The sequence below is a fragment of the Microcebus murinus genome, chromosome 8 (assembly GCF_040939455.1).
Source record: "Microcebus murinus isolate Inina chromosome 8, M.murinus_Inina_mat1.0, whole genome shotgun sequence".
In the NCBI taxonomy this organism is placed as follows: Eukaryota; Metazoa; Chordata; class Mammalia; order Primates; family Cheirogaleidae; genus Microcebus; species Microcebus murinus.
The window spans coordinates 88338926-88360398 of NC_134111.1; the positions used below are offsets into that span (position 1 = coordinate 88338926).

General features: G+C 55.2%; 1 protein-coding gene across 9 annotated transcripts in view; it reads right to left on the bottom strand.

The window, feature by feature from the left end:
* TNS1 (tensin 1) overlaps positions 1 to 21473 on the bottom strand; it is a 182429-nt gene that overhangs the window by 25305 nt on the left and 135651 nt on the right. For 7 of the 9 annotated variants that reach the window (XM_076005932.1, XM_076005929.1, XM_076005928.1 and 4 more), the window contains 4 exons: positions 13786 to 15357; positions 7467 to 7547; positions 2179 to 2375; positions 1132 to 1207 (listed from right to left, as the gene is read on the bottom strand). In XM_076005932.1, coding sequence (XP_075862047.1) covers positions 1132 to 1207; positions 2179 to 2375; positions 7467 to 7547; positions 13786 to 15357 — 1926 coding nt within the window. The remainder of the gene's footprint in view (positions 1 to 1131; positions 1208 to 2178; positions 2376 to 7466; positions 7548 to 13785; positions 15358 to 21473) is intronic. The other 2 variants (XM_076005931.1, XM_076005930.1) reach the window with 1 other exon arrangement.

The window sequence follows — 21473 nt, forward strand, 5'->3', positions numbered from 1 at the left end:
AAATCATAAAATAGCTCAATAGTTTTATGTTGATTTGTTTGCCCACTGAAATGAGAATATTTTGGATTTAAGAGAAATATTATTAAAATTAATTTCACCAGTTTCCTGTTATATTTTCTAATGTGGCTACTAGGGAATTTTAAATGAGGAATGCTCTCTGATGACATTTCCTTTGGACAGCGCTGCTGCAGGGAGAGCCGCTGCTTCCAGGGGCTGCCGACCAGTCCTGGGGTCGGCCTGCTCGTGCCCCAGGTGGCACCAACAATAGTTCTGCTGGCACATGGGCCATGTAGCATGGCCACACTCCTCTCCAGTACAGGACAGCCAGCTCCCAGGGGGATGCATGAGGAGGGTGGCTCTCCCCTCCTCACCCACCCTTGCCTCCCAGACAGCATGGCCCTGAGCACTGCCCGTCTCTCCCTCCATGTTGATCAGGCCTCCCCTGGGGACCCCAAGCCCCCACGCCTGGTATTTCTCCCTCACTTTGTTCCCCACCACCCCTTCCTCTAGCTCCTCTTCTCATCTCTCCTCCTTTAAAAGGGACGCTGTCCCCACTCCCAGGATCATCCAGGTCTCGTCTTTTGGGGGACATATCTCTGTCCTTTACAGATTTGCCTCCCCAGTGAGCGTACTGGGGGCTGCAGACTAAATGCCCCTGCCTGGAGGCCAAGGATGGACAAGATGGGGGCCCTGCAGTCCCAGGGTCCTGGGCCTTTCTCTCCGTCTTTCTTCCCTAGCTTGCCTGGAACAGAAGGGGTGGCTGGATGCAGACAGAAATGGGGGTCAGAAACAAGGTCAAAGTCAAATCACAAAGAATCACGCGAGGATGGGGTCTTTTGAGCGTAGAAGGTAAAAAGACCCTGAACAAGCCCAGGGTCCCATAGCCCATCAGTCTGGAGCGCAAGACCTGGCACGCACAGATGTGTGAGAGTGGATGGCCGAGAAGAGGGTGGCCACAGGCAGTGGAAGACAAGAGGGTGTGGAATGAGCCACGGGGTGAGGAGCTGCAAACCCCGGCCCCACCCCACTTTGCTGGCACACTCCTCCACCCCCAAACCTGGGTGCTCCCCAGCAAGGCCGAGATGAGGGGCTGGGGGACACTGGGGAAGAGAAGCCAGCAGGGAGTCTTACCCCCGCTGGGTGGTGGGCTGCTGGGGGCGGTTCCCTCCATCTCCTCGAAGGCTTCCTTGTAGCTGTGCAGATGGGGCTGCAGGGAACACAAAGGAGGAAAGGGGGGGCCTTGAGAAGACTTGGGGCAGGAGGACAGAGAGCTAACCAGCCCACAAACCCCCTCTCCGGCCTGACTCCCCACCTGCTCAGGTAAGTGCCGAGGTCAAAGGGAGATCCCAGCCCTTTACAGCCTCAGCGACTCCTTGCAGCTGAGAGAGTAGGGAGTGGCTGTTTGCAAGGCCATGGTCAAGCGTGGGCAGCATTCAGGAGCATCTGCCTTGGCAATATTTCAGAACAGGGCCAAAGAGAAGGGGGTCTAGGGGCAGGGAACTTGGGTCCTGCCAAAAGGCAGGAGAGAACAGATGTCCAGAAGCCATCTATACGCAGAATGACTCTATAGCCTGGATTTTATAGGACAGTACACTATCTCATAGACTGTGACTTGCACCTGAATCTTCCAGGGTGCACATTTAAAATGCAGGTTCCTGGGTCTTGTCCCAGATCTATCATGCTGGACTCTCTGGAGGTAGATTTGGGAATCTACAGGTTCAGTAATTCCCTGGGGCTGTTAATGCATACTGAAGTTTGAGTCCCACTGCCTCGCAGTACTGAAATGTCTCAGAAATGCAAACAATTTGGCATGAAAATGAAACCTCTCAAGAAAACTCATATTTGGAAAGGAGTTTGACAAAACATATTTGTCAGTCTATATGATCTGGTTTAGAGGTTGAAGACTGTGGTCACCTACATCAGCCCAGATCCTTCCCACTCTCTTTAGGAATCAAGAAGGGAACTTCGATCTCAGTATTAATGTAAGAAGTGGGGGCACGAAGCTATTTAAGGAAGGAAGTGTCCACACGCTGGAGAAGAGACCTTGGGTGAGGATGCAGGGGAGGACGAATTACTGAGTTTCCTGATAGGTCAGTGCCAAGGTGGCCATCAGGTTCCTGGAGATGTAAGGTGGGCTCCCTACCCTCTGTGGCCCTAGGACACAGCTCACAGACTCACCTCCTTGGGCCGCCCTCCCGGATTGAGGGCGATGGTAAGAGCCAGCTCGGGGGAGACGCACTGGACGGGAGAGCGAACCCCGGGGCTACGGGGGGATGTGGCTTCCGGAGACTGGTTCTCATACTGTCCGTCACTGGCTGCCCGTCTCCGGAGAGGGGCTGGGGGCTCTACGGGCTGTTTCTCCCGAGCCTGCACCCCTGGGAGGAATCAGGGCATGGAGAGCAATGAGCATTTGTGCAAGAAATGACCAGTCTAGCCCAATGCCCCCAGAAAAGGCAGCCCGTCTTGGCTCAGGGGCTGAGCAGGGCTGGCCTGTCGCCGCCCCAGCCCCTGCCAGCACCTCCCCAGCCCTCCTGTGCCCAACGTGGCTCATACCCCCAGTTTTCTCTGTAGGGTGGGAGATCTGCTTAGATTGGCTCAGCCTTCAACAGGAATCTACTCCACACAGGGCTGGGACCAAGAGCACAAAGGACTGATACAAGAAACAGATGTCAACTCCTTCCAACCCCGGAGGCGGAGGGCCAGAGCTTCCAGACAAGGCAGGGTGGGGAAGGGAAGAGAGTCTCCAAGGCAACTGCATCAACCAACCAGCAACATCAAGCCCATGGGGAAGAGCTCTTGGAAAGAGCTAAATTGCATCATCTTGCAAATGGTGCTCTCAAGGAGAAACAAAGAAATGACCAAGTCTTGTTATGGAGTCCCCAGCCCCAGCCGGGCCCTGGGGTATTTCTTGCCTTCTCTAAGGGTTCCCCAACCTTCATCCAGGGCACCTTTGAAACCTCTTCCTACTCCCCTTACACTGACCCCTTAGCTACCCACCCCTCTGTCTTGCCCCACAGATGGCTGAGGATCCCACCCTGCCCCTCCCGGCTGAAGAGCAAGCAAGAAGTCACATGCTCCATCTGCTTTTCTGTACTTCCCATCTCAATCCCATTCCACAGGCCTGGGGGTGCTGTTAACCTCACCCTCCTTCCTCCCCACCCCCTCTTCTCACAGCTGGGCTGAGGCTCGGAATCCACTGCCTCATTGAGCCGCCTCTCAGAATCCTGGAATACTTGCTGCCCAGGTCCCAGAGGCTAAGACCCAGCCAGAAGGGTGAGCTCTGAGTCCCAAATATCTTCCTGAAGGAGATTCTCCACTCTGCCTTCCCCAGAGGTCTCAAGTCACATGGGACTGGGGCCCTGAACACACATCTGGGAACACTCTCCCATGGCACATGTGTGAATGCATGCATGCGTGCGCACACACACACACACACACACACACACACACACACTGCCAGCCCCTAGGGAGGTGCCAGTGCAGCCAGGCAGAAATCACCCTCGTTCAGACTGAGTCATCTTCTGCTGTCCACCGCGAAGACTGCATGCCCCAGGCGGCCCCCAGCACTCCCAGCCTGGCGCGGCCACAAAGGCCACTGTGAACAGCGCCACTGGGAAGCCTTCCTACTTGTCATGGACAGCAGGCTGCCGTCTGCCAAGCCCGGGCGGACATTCACTCACTCACACATGCACTGTCCCTCTGAGACACGTCCTCATGCTCTCCCACACTCGGGGCTCCAGCGGGGCTGTAGGGAGAGTAGCAGGCCTGGCTACTTGCACATTAAGTGGGGGTGCTCCACATCCCCACTTTGGGCTCTTTATTACTCAGAGACAGCCTTGCTGCTCTCTTAGCTGAAAAAAAGAGCCCCAGATAGAAACAGTAAATGGGACTCGGACTTCACCCTGCCATTCACAAACTGCTTCCCTTAAAGCAAATAAGCCCTGTGCCTTGAAGTGCTCTAATCCTCAGAATAGAAAAATAGGGGCCACTTTAGGCCCACCTTGGAGCTGCCAGGAGGGTCCACCTGGAGGGAAGAAGGGCGTGCCTTTGAGAGGAGTGAGCTGCACCCCAGAATCTAACAGAAAGGCAGTCTGCAGCTCACACCACACTGGCCAGTGCCCTGGCCTCGGCCACGCCTCTGCTCCTGCCACCGAGCCCCCTGCCCCACTCAGGCCTCCTGGGCAGCTTGGACCAGAGCTGCTGCCGGTTTCATTCCTGGCAAAACATTAGAGAGAAACAGACATAGCCATTGATTTTCTAATAATAATTGTGACAAAGGAGGCCCGTTCGGGAAAGGCTCTTGGGGTTTGGAACTGCGTTCAGCCCCAAGGTTAAAAGAAATGCATTAGGGCTGGTCTCAGTTCCGGGCTCACCCACCCCAGCAGCCTCTCTCTGGCAGATCCCTTTGCCTTTCTAAGAGGAGGCCGGCTTCCTCTTTGGGCATCTGATGTTTGCCCTTGAAAAATGGGTCTGTTTCCATTTGAGACACTGAATCTCCTGGAGGAACAGAGAACATTCTCCTCCACCTGCCCAGAGCATCGTCCATGGTCAGGGGCCACAGATGGTAGCAGCACCCCAGGGTGCTGGAGGGGCTTGCCAGCAGTGGAGGATGTGAGCCCCTGGCACGAGGCAGCCAGCCATCAGAAGGAGTGCATCCCACCTTCTCGATCCCCCTCTCCATCACGACAGATAGGCATGTGGGAGTGCATTCTACTAGAGGCAGGGGGATGGACAGAATGACCTACAATGAGCTAAGGCACTGCAGGGCAGAGCCTCCCTCTGCAGGAGGAGAAGACCCCTCATTCCACTCCCACGGGCCAGTCCCTCCCCCCACAGAGCGCCCCATGGCACCAGTGGCCAGTCAGGGCCACTCACATTCTTTGAACACAGTGTCCTACTGTTGTCCCCCTTGGCAAGCCCAGATCTGCCCGGAGAGCCATGCTCCCTCTCTCTCGTCTTTCTCTATGGGAGGAAAGGCTGGCATGGTAGAGGGCAGAGAAGAGAGCCCCATTGTTCCTCAGCCAAGCCGGGATGTCTGGATACAAGCTGACAGCCAGTGTCAAAGAGAGAACACCCCTCTCTCATGTCCCGGAGACTGACGGATAATAAAAGTAGGACTTCTCCCCCATGTCCTTCCTTTCCGCCACAACCCTGCACCCAGGACTTTCTCCGTCTCTTGGCCTCATTTCCTCTCTCAGAGCCTCTGTCTCCCACGTGCACACAAGCAGAGGCAGGTGCCCTGCACAAACACACATGTGCACACACACGTGCATGCGCACACGCGCGCGCGCACACACACACACAAACAGCCGCAGCCTGACAGGAAGGGCACTGGGATGCTGGGATGATGGGGGTACTTAGTGGGGCCCCTGAGTCGCCCTCATGGCCTCGATGGCAGCCCCCACTGCAGCAGGAGACCCTGCAGCCAGAAGCAGCCAATGAAGGAAGGAGGGAAGAGAAGCTGCGCAGGGGGCTCAGGAAGGTCCTCCCAGCCGGGCTGGGGAGTCCCGCACTCCATCCCCGGGAGGCTGAGGAGGGGTGGGGTGCCCTCAGGGCAAGACAGTGTCTTCAGGATCATAATACCCTACGTCCAGAGCACACCCTCTAGGGGGTTCCTTCACACAAGGCCGGCACTGGGCCTTCCCCACCACCCCAAAGGATGGGCCCCAGACGGGGGGAGCAGGGCACCAGCACAGCCTCACTCCCAGGGAGTCCTCACTCTGAGCCCAGGATGGTGCTGCGCTGGAGTGACAGCTCTCTCCAAGGCTCGCCTGGCATGAGCGGACCTGAGGCAATTCATCCCATCTGACGCATGCACGCATGCGCAGATACACACGCACGCACGCAGGTACGCACGCACGTACGCCCTACGATTCTGGGAGCTGTAGCGCTAGCACAGATCAGTATGAGCACTTTGGCAGAATATTGCTGCCCACCGTCCCTGGATCACAGGGACAAATACCCTGGTGTCAGGCTTCATCACGCGCCTCCCTTACACCCCCCAGACTGGCCACTGCTACCCCCACAGACCCAACTCTTCTTTCCAGCCTTCCGATTTCCAAAAGACTGGATTCCTCAGCTCCAGGTGGCGGGCTGGGTGTCCGACGGCATGCCTTGGGCTCCAGAAGCGAGGGCATCCAGGAGGCCACCTGCTGGGCCAGGGCACCAGAAAGCCACACGGCGATCACACTAGCAGCCCTACAGCAAGCCATGCCAGCTCCCCTCAGGGTGCACCCCCGACCTGAGATCCTACCCCGAACCCCCAGGCCCCTCTGAACACTGCGCTCCCACCACTGGGCCAAGGAAAGGGCAAAGGAAGAGGAGAGGGGAAAGGGCGTCTGCTGGAGCCTCTCCCGATCATCCACCGATTGGGAGGAGGGTCTGCAGAGGGGTCACATGTTGCCACTGTGTGTCAACAGTTCCCATCACCCTAAGCCCTTTCTGGAGCAGCTGGGCCATGGTGTGGGGCAAGCCTGAGCACCGTCTGTCTCCTCCCTGACCTGGACGCCAGGCTCAGAGGAACAGAGAAAGGATGGGGCGAGTCCCTCCCAGGGCTCAAAGCCTGTGCACCTGCATGTCCAAGAGGCAGAAGGTAGATGATAGTGGACAACATTGTCCTCAAAGTAACATGACCCTGACGAAGCAACCACTGCGTCTGGGACATGTCAAACCACTGAGTAAAATACGCAAGATAGAGCTATCATCTGTCCATTTTTCAAATGCAGAAATCGAGCTCTAAATAGTTAAGGGCCTTGTCCACGGTCACAGGTTGGGCCTCACTTGGTCCAGAGGTGGTCACAGGCAGGGCCAGGACCAAAACCCAGGGCTGCTGACTCCCGGCCATGGGTCCGAGGAGCCGAGATTAGGGGCGGAGTCAGAGGCAGCACACTGTCCCCAGGGTGCACCATGCTCACGAGTGGACAGAACGGCAGGGCCTGGGGCACCACGCCACTGTCGTGTGCCCTGTGGCCCTGCTCAGACCTGGCCCTGCAGCCCAGGCGGTCTGACCAGGGTGGCTGGAGTGCTGGGCTGTCCAGAGCCCTCACTGAGCACCCTCTTTGCAAGGCCCGCGTCTCCACGGGGGACCATGAAGGCTGGACCAGTTATTCCAGACCCTGTTGCCCAGCGGGCGAGGCCGAGGCTAGCATGAGGCCTGTGTGCATGCAGACGTGGAGCTCTGGCTCATGCAGAAAGGAGGCAGAGAGGCTTTGGAGAGAGGGAGGAGGGAGAAGGGGATGTGGAGGGAGAAGGGGGTGCAGGAGAAGGAGACAGAGATGGAAAGAAGAGAACAGAAGAAGAGAGAGAGGAAAGGGCAAAGACAAAGCAATGGCAAAGTGAGCAGAGAAGGAAGATGGTGGGCAAGGGTGTGGAAGGAGTAACACAGGAGAAAGGAGAGGAAGAGAGAGAAACTGAGTTCAAAAGCAGGTGGAGGAGCGTGACAGGGAGCGGGCAGGAGGGCGACCCACCAGAGAGGGAGGAAGCCCGGTGCAGAGGAGAGGGCCGGAAGCTGCCGCTGTGCCCGAGGCCCTGCAGTTTGGCATTGTAGGCTACACACCCCACCCCAGGGGAGCCGGCAGGGCGTGGGAGGCAGGCAGGAAGGGACAACACCAGGCAAGGGAGGCACCCCAACAATGGCACAGGGGACAGACGCACATGGGGGACACACGGAACGCAGAGGACGAGGCATTAAACAAGACAAAACAAAACAAAAACAAAGAAGATCCAGATGAGTTGGTGTTCTGAGTCTAGGGTCTGGCCACACACTGGGGGGACAAGGGGGTGGGGAGGTACCAGACAGGAAGAGGGGGGATCCAGGGTCCTGCCTCTCCAAAGGGCAGGCGGGCCTCCTGCTGGCCAGCAGGGTAGCATGCCCCTCTTTTTCTAGCCCCAGGGTGGAGGAAGAGGTGTCGCCCTAGGGCCAGGCAACTTCAGGCCCTGTGCCCCCCTCGCCTGACCCTCGCAGGTAGCAGGTCCAGCCCTGCCCTCCCCTCCTCTCCCTGGCCCCAGGTGACCCTCCCAGCCTGTGCCCCAGGGTCACACTCCCTAGCATCCTGGCCTCCCAGCCCTCGGCCCTCCACCCCAAGTGGTCCTCTTTCCTGGGGAGCCCCTCGTGCCTTTCTGCTTCCGCACAAAGCCACTAGGCACCACCAGAAAGTCCCCTAGATGCGCCTTCGGGGTTGCACTGGAGGACTGCTATGCCATCCTCTCGTCCCCCCACTGACACCACAGGGGCCCATGAGTGGCCACCACGGCCCCTGCTCTGGCTCCCAGGGCTCATGGCCTTTCACCCTTTCTCTCCTTCAGAAGCCACTGCACGCCAGTTCCTTTGCTGGTTTCTCCTTCTTTCTGCAACCTCAAAACATAGAAGGCTCTAGGACCCAGTACTTGGGCCCTCTCCTCACCTACCCTCACCACCACCACCACCCACCCGAGGGATCAGCCAGCCCCACGCTCTATGTGGCACGCATATGCTGACAGCTCCCACATGTCTAAGCTCCAGCATTTCCCCCTCACACTGCTGGCTCAGGACGCAGCCATCTGAGATGTTTCGTGGGCACCCCAAACCTAGCGTGTGCAAAACCTTCCCAGCCGTTCCCCATCTCAACAAAGGGCAACTCCATTCCTCAGGTGCTCAGGCCCCAACTTGAGAGTTTTCTCCATACCTAGTCTATCCATCAATCTCATTGGTTCCACCTCCAAGACCTGTCTACCATCTGAGCACCTCTCCCCACCTCCACAGCCACCACCCAGACCAACAGCAGCTGCCTCCTCACTGGCCCCCGGCCTGCCATCCTGGCCTGACTTGTTTTAGAATAAGTCAGATGATGTCACTCTGGGGCCCAAATCCTTCTTAAGGCCTCTCATGCCACACAGAGTAAAAGCCACAGTTTTAATGACGCCCTGCAAGACCCTCTGCGAGCTGCCCCCAACCCATTCCCCAGTAGGCTCCCCTCGATCACTCTGCTTCTGCCACACCAGGCACATTCCTGCCTCAGGGCCTTTGCACTTGCTGCGCCATCTGGCGCAACCCCTCACTGCCTGGTGAAGCCTTCCCTGACCATCCTATGTAAAGTGCAGCCATCCGCCCCACCACTCACTGTTTCCCCTTGATGGCACTTACCACCCACCTGACATGTCACATATGTATTTGCTTATCTGCCATAAGGGCAAGAACCTTTACCTGCTTTGTCTGCCATCATTTTTCCAAAACCTAGCCTAGCAAGTAGCATAGCTTAGAAGCTTGTATTGAACGAATGATTGAGCGAGCCCGGAACTCATCTCCTATTTCCATAACAAAATGTAAAAAATGGGTTCTCAATTCAAGCTCCCAAAGCATGACACCAATATTTCCTCATATCTTTATTTATCCTTTATTCTTATTTCATGAAGAGGTATCGTACTTCCTGGCTGAGCCTAAATTATCCCCCTGAGCTCCAAAGCCTATACCCTCTTATTTCCTTAGAGATCTTATTCTTGCCCTTGTTTTGTCCCTGGCTGTAACAGGAATGCTTCTAATGTCTCACAAGAAAGTGTGATGTGTGCTATAGGTTTCTGGTACCTGCCCTTCATCAATTTCTTGCTTTCTCTTCTATCTTTCTCTTCTTCCTCCTGCCATATTCAACCTCCCCGCTCCTTCTCCTCTGCCTAAAAACATCCTCATGATTACTATATTTACAAAAGAAAGTTCCCAGTCCCTTGTTACCCACTTTAACAACCGTTCTCTCCCCTTTTATCACAACATCACTCAAAAGAATAGTTAGTTTGCTGTCTGCACTCCCTCCCCACTCATCCTCAATCTCTTGCAGTCTGGTTTCTGTCACCACCACACACTGAAAATATGCCTTTGATGATTTTCAAAGGGGCCACCTAATTGGCAAGCCCATGGATTTTCCTCAGTCCTCCTCCTCATGCTCCCTCCAGACTGACATTGCTAACCCCTGCCCCTGCCCCTTGAAACCCTTTACCATCTTGCCTTCTGCAATGACACACTGTCCTGGTGTCCTGTCACCACCTGACCATTCACTCTCAGTCCCCTTTGCAGCCTCCACTTCCCCTGATGACCGTTCCATCCTCAGTTCTTTTCTCTCCATGCCCTCTGACATTGAGATCTCAACCACACCCCAAGTTTTAACCTTCGCCTTTGTGAGCATGATACCCAAATCATCAAACTCCAATTCCAGATGTTCAGCCATCTTCCCCACCCATCTCTCCCTAGAGGCTCCACTGCCAACATGAACTCAACATACCCAACACCGGTGCTGCGTCTTTCACCAAACCAGCCACTCCTCCAACACCCTGCTTGTTAACAGAACTGCCACTCTGTTTCTAGTCATTTTCCATATCTCCCTCTCCCTCACCCACTACAGCCAATCAATACACAAGCACACTGGGTCCACTCCCAGTTTCCACAGCATCATCTCTTTGTCATTCCCATAGACAGTGCCCTAACCCAGCCACCTGTCACTTAGCCTATCTAATAAGCTCCTAGCATCTCCTGGCTCTAAGTCTCTCCCATTTAGCAACCTTCCTTCCCAAGCCCACCAGACACATCTTCCTAAACTACATCTCTGATCATGGCATATTCCCCTGACTAATCCACAGTGAGGGCTTCTTGAGTTGCTGCTAGGTAGAATTCAAGCTCCTTAGCCTGGTATTTAAGACCCTCCTGAGATAGACCCCAGGCTACCTTTCCTGACTCTCCCTTACACAACCTATGTGCTCTCAATCTACTCACTATTCTTTAAACATTTCTTTTTTGTATTTATTTTTAAAATTTTTATTCCACATCCCCTTGTCAAAACAATTTCAAACATTTCCTATGCTCTCCTTTCCTCAGTCTGAACCCTCTCTGTCTGGTGAACCCACCCATGTTCAGAATCCTGTCTATCGTCCAAGGCTTAGTTTAAAATCCAACTCAAAACAGCCTCCCCAATCTAGCTCATAGTGATTTCTTCACTTCTCTCCCACAGAACTTTCTCCATATCTCTCTTATTACAAATGACTTCATTTTAATATTCCAGTTCCTTTCTCCTCTACTAAATTCTAGACTTCTTAAGGATAAGATCCATATCTGATTTCCAACATGCATTGAAATCTCCACCTCTAGAGACATCTGAGATCAGTCCAGTCACAGAATCAGGAACATAAGATAACCCGATCAGACTCTCCAACTCTGACTCTTGTTTCTTTTTCTTATCTTATTGCATTGGCTAGGTCATCCAATACAATGTTAAACGATAGTGGTGATAAGACACATCCTTATTTTGTCCCTGGCTATAACAGGAATGCTTCCAATGTTTCACAAGAGAGTATGATGTGTGCTATAGGCTTCTGGTACCTACCCTTTATCAAGTTAAGAAAATTGTCCCTACATTCTCTAAGATTTATGCTGGAATCAGACATGAGGGGTGGTTGGATCAAAGTGAAATGAACCAGGGACACAGTACTGAGGTACGGAGAACAGCCAAGGAAGAAAGGGCAGAGCTGAGGGAGAAATGCCAGGAAAAACCAGATCCATTCCATGGCCATGAAGAGGTTCTCTCTCAGATCTGAGCTTCCTGGGATACTCATGTCAAAGCTTATGTCCCAGCTTATTGTAGCAGAATGCAAAATGAGCAGAGAGAGGTGGTACTGGACTTCTATCCTCCATGCCTCCCAAACTACTCTGCACATTGATCCTGCCTGTGTGCTTTTATCTACACGAGCACTGCAGACACGTCCTAAAGAGCTACTAAGGAAGTATGTAAGCAGGACCTGCCGACATAAGAAATTCTGTTCATGACAGAGCCTGGACCAAAGAGGCAACTTCATAGCCCTGGGAACCAAATATAACTGCGCCCTCTATACAATCTCACCCTGTCTCCTGACTGAGTCACTCATAGTTGGTGGAGGAGATGGGTAACAGGGTTAAGGAATACAGACCCTGTGCCAACAGTATCCTTCCCTCCCTATGACTTCATGGCAGCCAAAGCCTGAGAGGCTGCAGAATATGGAAGCTGACAGTCAAGACCTCAGAAGCTGGTAGAAAAGGAAGGGCTGAAGGGAGGTCCACTACAAGATGGGCCACTAGGGCTATGCCTTCCTCTTGAGTAAGCTCCAGGAGAGCCATATAGAAAGATTCCACTAGGGAGAAAGGAGGGGAAACTCATTCTGCTCCCCAAGCAGGAGTCTCCCGGATCCTGCCCATCCTTAGAATAGAGTGTCACTAGTCTTCAGGCCACTACCACCCCCAAATCTGTAAAATAATGGAGGAGAATCAAATTCCCAGGGAATTTGAGTAGCCCTATTCCTCTCCCCTCAGTGAAACCAAAAGGAAAAGGATCTCTGCTGACAGAGAAACTAGGGTGTGTCCTTATCCCAGGAGCTCAGGTGTGGGAGAAAGCAGAAGTTGAAGCTCCATGTGGACCACCCCATGGTGCATTTTGCCCCAAGGGTTAGAGAGCTGCTCATCCTATGTTTTGATGCCCACGTAAAAGCAATGACGTACTGCTAGACCAGCTGGCCCAGGAAGGAGAAGGCCTGGTGGCCAATTTCCATGGTGTAAACACTCCCACTATGACCAATGTCAATAGCAATAGTGGAACTGGGGACTCCGCTCTGCTCTGATGTACAGGGGCAGGGTGCGTATGTCCCCACACCCAGGTCCTGAGCCAGCTGGCCTGCCCTGAGCTGCTTCCCCAAACCCACAGCCCATCCCCAGGGAGGGTGTCTCCCTCCCTCCCTGCAGCTGGCATGGTGATTCAGCTTCCCCTAAATTTAGGACAAAGGGTGGAGGACAGAGTCAGCTGCCCAGGCTGCTCTTCTCCCCACTGCTCTTCTCCCCACCACCCTGTCAGCTGAGTGGCTGGGCACAGGCCCACCTAACCCCAGTCCCTGGTCCATCCCTGCCTGGGCTTCACCTCCACAATAAAATCAACCCACAGGATTTCCCGCCCAGTTTGGCCAACTCCGGAATGCTCAAAGGCTTAGGCCAGTGAGAAGGAAGGAAGCCCCACAGTTGTCCTTTCCAATAAATCCTTCTGATTGTCCCCTCTCCCTCCTCTCTCCAGAAAGAGAAGCGCATTCTCTAACAGGAAAAGGAGCTTCATCTCTTAGGCCTGCTTCCCATACACAGCTGGTCCTACGCGAGCACTAACAGCAAAGCCAACCGCGGACCCTGGCCTCCCCTCAAAGACAATACCCTAAAAGGCCCCACCCACCAGGTTGAACCCCCAGCTAGAGCCCAATCTTCATTATGGCCTCTGGGAGGGCACAAGGGGAAATTTGAGTGTACAAAGCCCTCCCTCCAGTCTTCTCCATGCCTCCCCCAAGGAAATGAAGTCTAAGGACGACAGCACAGCAGACAATAACAGAATCTCCTCTCTGCCTAGAAAATATATACACCAACCTAAAGTCACCTCCTCAAGGAAACCTTTCCTGATTGCCCTAGGTGGTAAGCTTTGCTTTCTCAGGCTCTGAGGTCTTGGGTCCCTACCTCTGTCATGGCACACATTGCACTCTGTTAGAATGATCTGTCTGGGTACCCTTCCCCTCACTAGACTGTAAACTCCTTGAGAGCAGAAACTGATAGACACTGATCTTTGAATTCCAGTGCCTGGCTTGGCGGTGCCTTAATAGACAATGAATGCAGTAAGGGATAGATGGCACATGGGTCCTGACAGCCTCTTCCCCGGGCCAAATCCATGCCTGCTGAGGGGTCACAGCTCTGCCTGCACCTCCCCAGAGCAAGACAAAACAAGGGGTTAGGAGGGAATCCCCAGGACAGATGGTCCCTGAAGCTCTTACCTGCTACCCTGTGGGCCACCAGCCCTTCCAGATTCAATGGCTCCTCCTCTGGAGTTCGGGAGGGGTCTGAAGTCGCTTCCTTTGGGGGGAGCTGTGGCTGAGCAGTGAGGCCAGGGAGAGAGGCTGGGGGCTGCTGAGGCCCTGGAGGGGTGTGGGAGTTTGGAAGGAAGGCAGGCAAGGAGGAGGAGGCTGGGCTCTTGGGACGGAAACCCTGGCTGGGCCCAGCTGGACACGGCTGGTAATCGTAAGGTGAGTAAGACCTGCCTGGAGGGACAGACTCCAGGGCGGCCTGTGGGGCCAACTCAGGAGTTCCCAGAGAATGCCCACTGGGGATATAGCCAGATCTGGACTGGGTCAGTGGGTGGGACTGGCGGGAGGAGCTGGAGAGGGGCTGGGAAGAGAGTGGGGAAGCCCCTGGCCAGGCCCCTGGGACACTCTGGGACTTGTGCAGGGGGGCAGCGGCCGAGGCCGGCTCCAGATCCAGCATCAGCATGTTGAGTGCTTCGATGGACTGCTCGATCTCCTGCCGGGAGGCTGCCCTTGGGAACTCGGGGAGCCCGGGGATGGGGGTCTCTGCCAATGGCTGGGGGCTGGGCCTGCTGGTCACAAGATTCTCCAAGGGGGCTCTTTCCTGCTGGCGAGGAGGTGGGCGAGGCTGCTGCTGCTGCTGCTGCTGCCATGAATTCAGCCCCCTCTGCACGGCCTCCCGGCTGCTTCCCCCACGGGCTGGAGCTGGGGGCAGCTGGGGCTCAGCTTCCGAAAAGGACTGAGATCGGAACATACCGCTGGGGTCGTGACCACAGTGGGAGGTGGTCATTGGCTGTGTCCAGGCTGGGTGGGGCCCCTCCCGCTGGTAGCCAGCTAAACCCTCCTGTGCGGAGTAGGAGGGCCGCATGGGGGCCGTGTGGCTGGCGTGGGCAGGCACTGCCCGGCTGGCGGGCTCGTAGGAGTAGCCCCCGCCATTGACCATAGACTCCACGGGGTAGGGCTTGTCCAGACCATTGGGAAGTGGGGACAGGGCCTCTGAGTAGCCCGCCTCACTGGTGTTGGTGACCCCGTCCAGGGAGGACAGCGTGCCCATGCTGCCCACGCTGTGCCCATCCTGGTTGGGCAGCTCATCGTCCAGGATGTCTGTCTCCCGTTCAGATGCCAAGGCCCTGCCGTTGACATGAACCTGGGCTGGGACAACATGGCGGCCTGAGGAGGGCGCAGCCGGGCCCCCCGCCGGGTGGGACCTGAGGTGCTGGGGGTGGTACATGGCAGCTTGCTTCTCTCGCTCTAAGCCAAAGCCACTCAGCAGGCGATCCAGCTCCTGCTTTTCTTCAGGACTCAGGGCAGCAGGGACGCTGGAGGGCCCGGGGACAGGCTCATCGGTCTTGTCTGTCTTGGTGGAGGCCGTGGAGTTGCCCGAGTCACTGCTCACAGACAGTGTGTGCTCCACGTGGTTGGGGGTGGCCGACAGGATGGGGCGTGTGGCATTGACGGCCCCAGTGCTGCCGTGCAGGGAGTCCTTCTTCTTCACCTTGGCATACAGGCTTCCGTCCAGCGGCCCCTGGGTGTGCCCCACCACCTCTGCAAGGACAGAGCCAAAGGGGAGACAGAGACAGCAGACATCAGTGGGAAGCAGGGACAGCATCTATGCTCCCAAGGGAAGGAGCTAAAAGCTCCCATTCCTGGATCCTAAAACCTCCTCTCACCACCCAGAGGTGAGGGAGAGGGACAAGGACCAGGGACCCTCACCCACACCTGGCTGCAGAGGTGGGCAGTGGAGCCCAACACCGAGCAGCCCAAGCCTCACTCCACATCTCCCTCCCCGACCACAGAGGCATGGGTTACACCCTGGGCCTCAGTTTCCTCATCTGTAAAATGTGGAAAATAACAGAATCTGGTTGAACTATATGAAATTGCCAATATTCACTAAACACACAATGCTTTGAGTTTAAAAGGGTTGACCCACGACGTGTGCTGAGACCAGTGCCTGCCACATGGTGACAGGTCAACAGCAAGGAGCCATAACCATCACCATCGTGAGTATAATTAATTCCTAAATGGTGATTTCTGAAGCATCCTGGGTCCCCTCTGTTGCTCCATCCCAGAAAGTTTCACCCCTGCTCCGATTCCTGGACTTCCCGCCCTGGCTCGAGGCGGAACGCCAGGTGAGGTAACCACTGCCCTGCGTGCACAGGGGGTGTAAGCGTGGGGATCCAGCCTCCCTGGGAACAGCCCCTGCACAGGAGAGCCTGGGAGGGCAGTAGGGGTGCCATGAGGGTCCACCATGCCTAAGGTAGGTGGGGGCAGGCTGAGGATAGGCTAAGACTCTCTAAGACAAACTTGCCCTCATGCCTCCACAGCTGAGTCTGTCTGGTTCAGCACAAAGAATTTTCTAGAACTGCTCAGACATACAATGCCATTCACCCCACCCACTGCCACATTTCCAGAGGCCTCTCCCAGTTCCTCCCTCAGCACTGCCCACTCCTCATAGGCCCTGCCCCTACCACCCAAACGTCAGCAAAGGGGCCCTGGCCAGGCAGGTAAGCAGGTGGGATGGCCACAGGCCTGCAGAAAGGGGAGTTCGGAGCCCCGCTGCTCCCAGCCAGCCAAGGACCCCTGAAGTGCTGGGCACGGCAGGGTTCAGCAAACCAGCAGTCCTATGCCGTGGGGTCCACTGGGTGCTGATGCAGGGGGTTCATGGACCGGGGCGGTGAGGAAGGACCTTAGGGGTCAAAAACACAAAAGCGAGAGGGCTTCGCCAGGGAGAGGTGTCCTTCTGTCTGCAGACAGCTCTGGGACCCCCGTGAGCTGCACTTTCTCTGAAAGGAAAAAGTGAGCGCTGGGTGGCACGGGGCCAAAGGGCTGACTCAGGAGGGAAGAACTTCCCCGCCCAGAGGAACTCGGTGACCTCACACCCTGTGCAGTCGGCAGCCCGGCCTCCCGCCCCGACACACGCATGCACACACACACACGCGCGCGCCTCCCTCCCGTCCCTCCAATTCGGGCCCTCAGTTGGCAAGAGAAAAGCCCCCTCCCAAAGGCTGCACCAGCTCCAGCCCAGACACCAGCAGTCACACACAGGGCCAGACACAAAGACGGTCAGACACGCACGCCAACCCAAATCAGAAACACCCAGACATGTGCGTTCCCTGCGTGCCCACAGAACGCCAAGAACCATGGTCAGAAAGCACGGCGTGGGCACGTGCACGCACACAGTGATGACAGTGGCCAGCACGCAGTGAGCACCTCCTGCATGCCACACTGCGCTGGGCACCCCACACACACATGATTTCTCACCCTGTGAGTCGGACAGGATTATACCTATTGTAAAGATGGAGAAATTGAGGCTCTGAGAGGGGAACTATTTACTTATAAACACATAGCACCTGGTAAAGCCAGGATTTAAAATCAGAACTCATTTATTTCAAAGACTATGCAATTCTTATCACACTGCATTTCTCTCATATCCCACACACTTACACACAGAGTTAAATAAACACATAAAAGGCAGGAATACCCCAAAATAAATACTTCAACTTAAAGCCACAAGCATTTCAGAGAATACAAATGTTCCTACCATGCCCAAAGATCGGCCCTTAGGCCAGAAGTGGCAGCCACTAAAAATAAACACTCACACAGAAGCCCATCGCCAAAAACAAGTGCTCAGACGACCACAAAACACGAATGTCCTGATCAACACACACATGAACCACAGGCAGCCAAGTTATGTCACCAAGAGCTCGCACAGAGATGCCTCACCAGGTACATGCATCCCCCTACACACACGGACACACACATGCACACACATGCACAGACACACACACACTGGGTGCTCTACCCATTCACTGAACCCTCCAGAACCACCTCTCTGTCCCTAGTTTTTCCTGAGGCTTCAGGACTTCAGCCAGCAGTCAGCTCGGAGTGACACAGGGCCAGAGGGTTGCAGAGGACCGGGGCTCTCGGGGCTGGGTGCTGGTCTGAACTGGAAAGGGGTTTTGGCTGAGAACTGTCTGAATCTCCACCACCCTGGCCCTGCACCTGGACCCCCAAAGGCTGCTCAGATGGAGGTCCGGGCATGGCTGCCCTCCTGACTCACAGTGGTTCACAGAAGAAATTTCAGCATGAGAGCTAGGGAAGCGTCCCCAAGGCAGGGGGAGACTCCATTGCCTGATATCCTGGCCCTTCATTGCCCCTGTGGCCAGGCCCCACTCTGCATCGATTTTGCAAATGTCAATATTAAACTTATTCTGCCATGTAATGTATCCCCACATGGGCGACCATTTGCAGCAACAACATCAGGGACGATAATAGCCAAGCCACTAAGGCTCAGTTAGAAAATCGAAGAGGTATAAATTGTTTAATTAAATCCTGTTTGCTAACTACAAGTGGAAATGTCTCTTGTTGCCCTCAAAGAAGGAGCCGGTTGCTCCTGACTGCTGTGCTGGCCCGGTGGACTGCTAAGGCCAGGCCATCTGCTCCCTGCTGAGCTGTCTGCCTCTCTGTGTCAAAGGGGACTCTGAGGACACCCAGGCCTGTCCCAGGCCCATGCAGCCCTTCTCGGGGCTCTGCTGAAACCCTAGCATGGGGCATCACCTGTGGGGCACGCTCCCCTCCTCCTCCCATCAGAGATGAGGGCACGTCCCCGCAGCCCCCACACCGGCACACACCCGTCACTCCCTTCTCCCCGTCCACCACAGCCACATTAAGAGCTATTTGCCAGGACCACAAGAAGCCGGAACACGATGTTGGTTTCAATCTATCAAGGCAGGAAGGGCAAAAGAGAGGCGGGCAGAGCGGACAAGGAGTGAAATGAGGTGGGAGGGTGGAGAGGGGACTTAAAGGGGACTGGGGGAGGTCGCTTTAAGGCTCATAACCTGAGGGGCCACCAGAGCCATCTCATGGCAGTCCCAGCAGCCTTCATCTCAGACGAAGGGAAGTTGAACAGCCAGCGGGAGGGGGCATGGGATGGATCCGCATGGCTGGGGACCTTGGGGACTGGTCTCAGTGACAACAGAGTAGAAGGACAGACTGCAGCAGAAACGCAAGCTGCAGGCAGCCCCAGGTGCAGAGCTCCCAGGCACCACACCCGGGCCAGCCTGGACATCCTCTCTCAGGGGCCACCTCCCTCCCTTCTGCCTCCGGGCAGCCCAGTGCCCTGTGCACGTCTCTAGGGAAGCTGCAGAGCCCACCGTCTCCCCAAGGCCCCCCTTGCTTCATCCGCACATCTCCCTCCTCTTCCCAGCGGCTGCTGGAAGCCCCAGAATCCACCCTGATGCTGCCCCCGTCACACCAAGGGGCCCTTACTCCACGGTGGCCGGAATCCAGATGAGCGAGTCATGCTTCTGGAAAGCTCTGAGGAAAATCCCCAGCTGACTTGGATGTGGACCCAGTCCCTGAGACAACCCCCTAGTAAATAGCACAGAGGTGTGCGTGGCACTGGAAGGACAGCAGGGGCCAGCGTGCAGGAGGGAAGAGAGACACATCCGTCAATACACTTTAAAAAGAACGACAGAAATAAACAGGGCATGCTAAAGATACACGGCTTCGGGGCTGCTATTTCCTAACTTTGATGGCCAGAAGAACCTCCTCTGGTGCTGTTAAAAATGTAGATCCCAGGGCCCTAGCCCCGAAGATTTTCACGAGGAGGCCTGGGTGGAGCCATGAATCGGCATTTTCGCCGGCTCGCCAGGCGTGGTGGCATACACGCGGGTGGACAGCACCTTGAGAAGCTCCAAAGCCAAGGCCCCCACTTCTCATCCTGATGTGCAGCGGGAAGATTTTCCTTCTTAAGATGTCAGGACAGACAGTCCAGCCATGCAGAATAAAAGGTGCCAGCCGGCCGGACCATAGGAAAGAAGCCTCCTTCATTGGCAATGACTCAGTGGGAGACCCTGTCCAACCAGCAGGTCTGTTGTGAAGAGTGAGTGATTTATTAAGGTTTTCAGGATGGGGCCCTTCATGATAAAAAGTCCTTTGGGTCCACGTCCAGCAAATATCAATTCATTAAAATACATTACCCAGAGCAGCGATGACCAACCAACTCGGAGGAAAATCAATGCTGTGCCAATAGGAAGAGGCACCGTGCCCACCCTGGACGCCGGCGGTTTGGAGGCAGCCTGGGCAGAACTCCTGAAAAGGAGGAGTGGGGAATCCGAGGCCATGTGCGTCCCAGCACTAGGTGAGCTCTGACGAAGTGAGGCCTGGCCAGGAGGCCGTCAGGAGGGCAAGTTCTGGACGTGTTGGCCCCTTAGCCCCAGACCCTGCCCCAGCCTGGAGGGAGGCAGGGACCAGGGCAGGCCACAAGGGATGTGGCGCTGGAGAGGAGACGGAGGGGAACTGTGCCCTCCCCACACCGCCTCGGCAGCCAGACACACCAGCACTCAGGAAAATGGTCCCCATCCTAATTGGCCAAGTCAACCACTTACCCATCCGAGCGGGGCCTCCAGGCCTGTCGGGTGTGGATCTGAGTGCGTACCTGCAGCTTTGCTGAGGGACAGCACTCAGCAGCTAAGTGCGTGAGCTAGGCTGGCACGTCCAAGCACTCTGTATTCTCCTCTCCCTGTTCCCTGCTTGACATTTCTCAACAGCTCTCAGCACCCACAGAGTAAAGCCCAACCCCCTTGTTGGGCTTGCTAGACCTTTTATCCTCTGACCCCTGCCTGCCTTGGAAGCCTAACCTTCACTGTCCTCCATACCCCAAACACCCTCCACTCTATTCTTACTCAACTATTTATATGCTCTTTCCTACTCTGTGCCTCGGCACATGCCGTTCCCTCTCCTGAAATGCCCTTCCCCACCCTGCCCGAGAAACTCTCAATCTCCCTAGCAAGTCTCTTCCTCCTCTGTCAGCCTCAGTTTGAACTTTTCTGGAAAGTCTGCCTTAACCTAACCCCTTTCCTACTGTCCCCAGACTCCAGCAAACCTTCACCATGTTCCTGTTGTCCCTTGTAGATGTCTCTACTGTGACACCAATCTCCCACCGAATGATCATTCTTGATGTCCACGTCCTTGGCTTATTCCCCACTAAGCCAAGAACTCCTTGAGGAATGGCCTTTATTTCTCTCTTTCTTTCTATGTCCCTAGGGCCCGGCTCCCAGACGGTGCCATCCACAACATGGTCTACACGAATGGTGCCTCTTGAAGTTCAATGCATAACCTGGATGGCTGTACAGGACGAGCCAACAAAGTACAGTGCCTAGCACATACCAGGTATTCCATAAATGCTTCTGCATTACAGTAAGTGGCACAGAAAGCATTATATAGTTGTGTCAACCACTGAGATACTTTTCTTCCACTGCCACCCAGTGAATAATCAGGGGTTCTAGGTGGACCCCAAGCTTCTCCCAAAGATAAGGGGAAAGGGATTTACTGCAGGCAAAATAACATGAGAGAGGGGTATTCCCCATATTCTGCAGCATAGACTGGGTACACTGGAGGTTCCTGTAAATTGGGTGAGCCAGAGTCCACAGTGTCCCCCCCAGGCCTCCCCACCCACACTACAGTCCAACAGTCATTAACTTTCTCGGACCCTTTGGTATATCCGATGAAATTCTAGACTAAGTTCCAAAAAGAATTCACGTACACAAATTTTGCATGTAATTCCAGGAGTTGATGGACACTCCAACGTCCATCTGTGGATCCCGAGTTAAGATACTCATCTAAAAATTAGGGTGCTACTTCTAGAAGTCCCTCTCTGT